Genomic DNA, 5302 nt, shown 5'->3' with positions numbered 1-5302 from the left:
CTCCAGTTGCCATATTCGTGTGACCAATGAACCTATTGAACTCTACTTTTAACTCCAGGCTAGTAGTTCATTTAAGAGGGTATGCTCAAAAAAATTATAAAAGTAACTTTTTCTTAAAGCATGAAATTCACATTTTCTTTCCCAGTTTCTCTTGTTGCAGAATCACACTCCAGAGCCCTGTGGTCTGAAGACTGTCGTGATCTTTTCTTGGCACGTCACACACGAGCTGGTCTTGGGTTTGCTTCATTAGTTCTGTTTTCTCCATGGTGTTTTTAGGAGCTCCTGAGAGTCACAAATCCAGACCCCTACGTAGAAAAGCATGTGGTGGTATTTGCTTTCCTCCCACAGGACTCCCCGCAGCATGGATTCTAGGGGCTCACCTGAATGGCTGGAGGAGAGGAATACAGAAGCCCACGCAAACTGACTTGACTGACTTCCTAGTCTTTGAAATTTTACGCAGAGGTTAAGTGAGTTCATAGGACTCAAGTACCAAGCAACAGTAGGTGTCATTATATGGCCATGATGTCATCATGGGTTTTCAATCAGGAAGATGTGAATGATTGAAGGGTTAGCTTTCCTTAAAGAGTGTGAGAGAGGAAATCTATAGCTTAGCATCACAGCAAGAAGATGAAAGACAATGATTTTTCATAAGTGTAATTCATTTTTTAAAAATTATTAGCTGTGAAATAAGAGGGATTTGGAGCTACATCGCCTGAGTATGAATTCTAGATTTGCCATGTCCTAGAACATGACGTTGGGTAAGTTACTTATTTGTGTCTCAGCTTCCGCCTTTGTAAAAAAATAAAGTGATGATAGTAGTATTTACCAGAAAGAGTTACTGTAAAAATTAAATGAGTCCATACTCCTTAAGTGCTTGGAAGAAGGCCTAGTATAGCGAAATCCCTCGATACATTGAAGCTATTATTATTATTAGTTTTATTATTTCTCCTACTTATCACAGATTTAAGGCAATAATTAATATAGCAATAATCTGATTTCACTGGAAAACTTCACAAAATATAAAGCTGATGATTTAGGCTGAACCTGACACTTGGAAAATGCACTATAATCCTTAATGTAGTTGTTAGCTTCACACACAACTTTGCTCAAGTTAAAATCTGTTTTGATGCAGGAGTCCTGCTGTGCAATGTTTTATATCATACTGAGGTAGATGAAGAAAAATCCCACATAGTCAAGCATAGTTGAAAGGAAAACTAATTTAAGGTAGATGATTAAGTTTCATAACATAATCCCAAATACAGAGAACTATAGGGAAAGGGTGGACAAGGTAGAAGACAGCATTTGTGTGCAAGTTCGGAGAGGAGGAGGAGAGGGGTGGGTGTGGATGAGAGAGGGGTGTCAGCTAGGTCAGCAGTTGACATCCAGAGCGGGGGAGCCAGTGGGGGGGTAAGTGCTCATGCAGGAGAGTTTTAAGCCTGCCCACTCCCCAGCTATGTCTCCTTTCTACCTCCATTAAAGAATAGTCTCTTGCAGGAGGAAAATAGAAAAAAAAATGCAAAAAGAATAGAAGTGAGATTTATTTTAATTTTTCAGAGTTCGGTTTAGCAACAGAAAGATGAGAAAATGGCAATTTTGGGCTGATTCAAATATGAGTTCCAAAGTGCCAGGAATAAAATGAAAGATGCAGAGTCTGCCAACTTAACGTCAATCTTAAGACACTGAGAACCATCTCCAAATGCCTGTGTAATTCCTACACAGGTTAGAGAGTGTTTCACTATTATTGCCCTTCTCTAACCTACACAGGTTAGAGAAGGGCAATAATAGAATCAGTTCTGCCTTTTTTTCCCAAACTATCTTTATTTGGAAGATGAGGATAATATCCACTCATAGGCAGCTATGACGAATGAGGTATACAGAAAGCTATTAACAGTGCCTAACACATAAATAGTAGCTTTTTGGGAAAAAATGACACAAAATTTCTTCTAGGCTTCTCTTCCCAATTTCCAGACCCCGGTGGAGTTTAACCTGCTATTAAATTTACAACCAAGAAAAGAACACAGATTTCTGCAATGGAAGTCCCTGTGCGAAGTCCCATCCGGCCTGAAATCACTGCCCAGTTCAAGGTTTCCCACCAACGTATACATTTTATTCATGCCTGCAGCCTTTCTCCAACCCACCCCAGGCTGCTCTTCTCCAAGAATCTGATGGCTGGAGAGAAGAATCCTTCACCTGCCCTCTCTATGGGGTTGTTTGGATGTCAGCACTCCTTCATGGCTTTAGACAAGAAAAGAAATTCTGAGATGTTCTAAATTAAATTACAGCGGCCAGAGAGTGAGAGAAAAAGACAAATCAGATAGCTTGTTAATAGCTGTGGACCAGGTAACAAAAGCCCATTCACATTCATGTATGTCCGTTGGAATTTGAGATTAACCTCCAGGTGGCCACGTCTGTGATTATAAAGAGAGAACAGCACCTTCAAATCCCAGGAGCCTCCACCTATAAATGAACTTGCCAGACTTGCCCACAGCCTACCTGAGGCAGCAGACACTTCCTCCCTGGACTCTGCGCCTGCCGCAGAACTGCCCGCTTCACCTTCTCCCACCCACCTTGTCTACATCTAATGTAAATTCTTTCAGAACTGCTCACCTCCTTAACCCCAACTCGATGTATAAAAACACTCAACAGCTCCAGGACGGCGGGCATATCTTTTCACCTAGCACTGCGGCTGAGCATCAGACATTCACTCCCAGGACCTAGTCTGTTTTGCTAGCAATGGCTTAATAAAGCCTTTTTTTTAAAAGAGAGTTTCAGCCACTGAATTTCAATTTTTTTTAACAGTTTCCTCTCCATGAATTTATGATGGATCATAAAATAAGTTTATTTTTTAATCTTGTATTACACTTACTCCACACTTAAGAAATATCATGAGAATCCATTTAGGTTTTTAATAGTATAACTTTGTTAGTATCTTTGAGCTGAAGGAGAGAAATCTCGAAAGTTCACTCTGTTGATTCCTCCTCTCATCGTGTGGCTCAGGGACTGAGAACAAACCAGTCACAAGAGCTTCTCTTCTGGACAGACCTGGAGGGCTCCACACCGGGGCGGAGTGGAGAGGCTGGGTTTCTACAGAGAACAGCACTGAATGGGTCAGAAGGAGTAGCTTGGTCCCTAGGAAAGGAGCTTGGCTAGTTGTGAGGCTAGGAACTGAGCTGCGGCTGGGCATCAGACATTCACTCCCAGGACCTAGTCTATTTTGCTACTTCATCCTCTGGCTCATGGGCAACTCTTTTTTTTTTTTTTTTCTGTAATATGAGGGGAAACTAGCTACCACTCGAATGCATGAGGACAGATCATAAGATGGCTTCGTTTCTTCACCGGAATAATAGAAAATAACTTGCAACTTATCCTTATTCTGCTTTTGCCATGTTTAAAGTGGGGGAAATTTTTCACATTTCATAATGCTGATCCATTTCAAAAGGAAATAATAGCCAGAAGACCATACAGATCAAGTATGAACATTTAAAAGATCAACCTACTTCTGTACGAAACAAACAACAAAAACCCAAACACAAAGGAGTAATCCTCAGCAGAGAAACCAGCACTTGAGCATGTGTGTCCGTCTGTCTACGGAAAGGAGTAAAAGGAAACGGCGATAACTTGCTCGAAAATTTGCAGAAAAATATTATTAAATCTTGATAATTCAAACCTCATTCAAATGGAACTCACAGAACTTCAGACCCTCCCAGTTAATATAAAGTGGAGATTACCTGCCCCAGGGATCGCCAGTCCAAACCCGCACTGCCGATGTAAACGTGCTGCTTGTCCACAATCCAGAAGGAGGACTGCAGCCGGCCCTTGTTGTAGGCGGTCATGTTCATGTAGGTCACCTCGGCTCCTAGGAGTTCAAAGAGATCCCGTCAGCCTCTGTGTCAAGGCCCTGAACTTGCAACCAGTCAGTCATCTGCCAGCAGCAATACTCATTTTCACTGATCTCAATTCAAAGAAGCCAAATATGAACATTAGTTCAGTGGACAGAAGGCCCTTGAGGAGTTACTTTGTTCTCAAAAAGAAGACTACAAAGAGAAAAAGAGAATAGAAGCTTTTTCCTACATATATGCTGATGAGAGCATGGCTTCTCAAGTCAAATCTGACTCAAATCCAGGTGGCGAGATAGGTGTACCTATCTCGTGCTCTTTTCTACTTCTTTTAGAATAATTTTCATACAATTTTGCAATCAACTAAAGGATCTGTCTTTGGTATTTAGTATTCAGTAAGAAATTGGCCACCTTATACCTTCCGCACCTTATTTTTAACTTTTACTCTTTTACGTGTCTTTACTTCTTCATTTTTCCTCTTAGTTAATTTTGATTTGGTCTCTTCTTGGCCCTTCTTTATCCAATAGTTCTTAATTTAAGCCATGATGATGTAAGCCTTAGAACTGATCTTTGAATGGTTAATGAGGTCACTCAGACCACCGTTAATTTTTTTTAAATGCATTTTAAGATCTGAATTTAACCAACTGTTCTAAATAGGGTGAGCCATAATCCGCCGTCCGCTGTTATGCATCGCTGCTTCAGGGCTATGCTCTCACAACTCTCAAAAGGAGCATACAGTCCATTGAATGCAAAGCCATTTAAATACATTTCTGCAAAAGGTCCATTGCTTTAAAATTAAAGGCCTACATGCATACATTTAATGAATTACACTATGCTGTCTTACATAGTCAGCATCACTGAAGAGGGTGTGTTCCGGTGGCCCACTTCACTGTCAGAATCTTTATTACCAGAGGAAGACGTAGTATCTTATGTATAAGGATGCATTCCAAGATATCAGGAAGGAGGAGTGATTTGCGCTACAAACTTAACCTGTAACTCTTGAGAAAATGTAAACCATGCATCTGGCTTCCTGTGGCAGGAGGATTAGAGGGAGGCTACGGGGTTGGGAGAGGATCCAAGAGGAGTGAGCATCCAGGCAGATCTTCCTCGGTGGGTGGAGCAAGTTCTTTATCCTAGAAGTGAGGAGGGACGTTCCTCAGGCTCTAGTCATCCAGAATAGATACAGCCTCCACAGGAGGGACAGTTAGGTATAGCAGAATCTCAAGCATCCTAAGTAGGTAGTTACCATGGCAATTAACATGCAGGGTGTGGTATGCCCCAGAGACCAGCTGCCAGCGCTCCCGTGAAAGGGACTCTACATTTGTCTTTGAAGACTGGATTAGTTTCCTACGGTTGCCATAACAAATACTACAAACCCGGTGGCTTAAAACAACAAACTTATTCTGTCAGTTCTGGAGATTAGAAGTCCAAAGTCAAGGTGTTGGCAAGGTCACGCTCCCCCCCGC

The 5302-nt window shown here is 41.6% G+C and overlaps 1 protein-coding gene across 3 annotated transcripts in view; it reads right to left on the bottom strand.

The window, feature by feature from the left end:
- Positions 1-5302, bottom strand: part of LOC102878055 (inactive phospholipase D5) — a 139931-nt gene that overhangs the window by 91272 nt on the left and 43357 nt on the right. For all 3 annotated transcript variants that reach the window (XM_015586013.2, XM_015586011.2, XM_025043779.1), the window contains exon 2: positions 3729-3856. In XM_015586013.2, coding sequence (XP_015441499.1) covers positions 3729-3839 — 111 coding nt within the window. In that variant the 5' untranslated portion in view covers positions 3840-3856. The remainder of the gene's footprint in view (positions 1-3728; positions 3857-5302) is intronic.

Source organism: Pteropus alecto, unplaced genomic scaffold, assembly GCF_000325575.1.
Source record: "Pteropus alecto unplaced genomic scaffold, ASM32557v1 scaffold192, whole genome shotgun sequence".
In the NCBI taxonomy this organism is placed as follows: Eukaryota; Metazoa; Chordata; class Mammalia; order Chiroptera; family Pteropodidae; genus Pteropus; species Pteropus alecto.
This window is presented reverse-complemented; position numbering and strand designations above follow the sequence as displayed.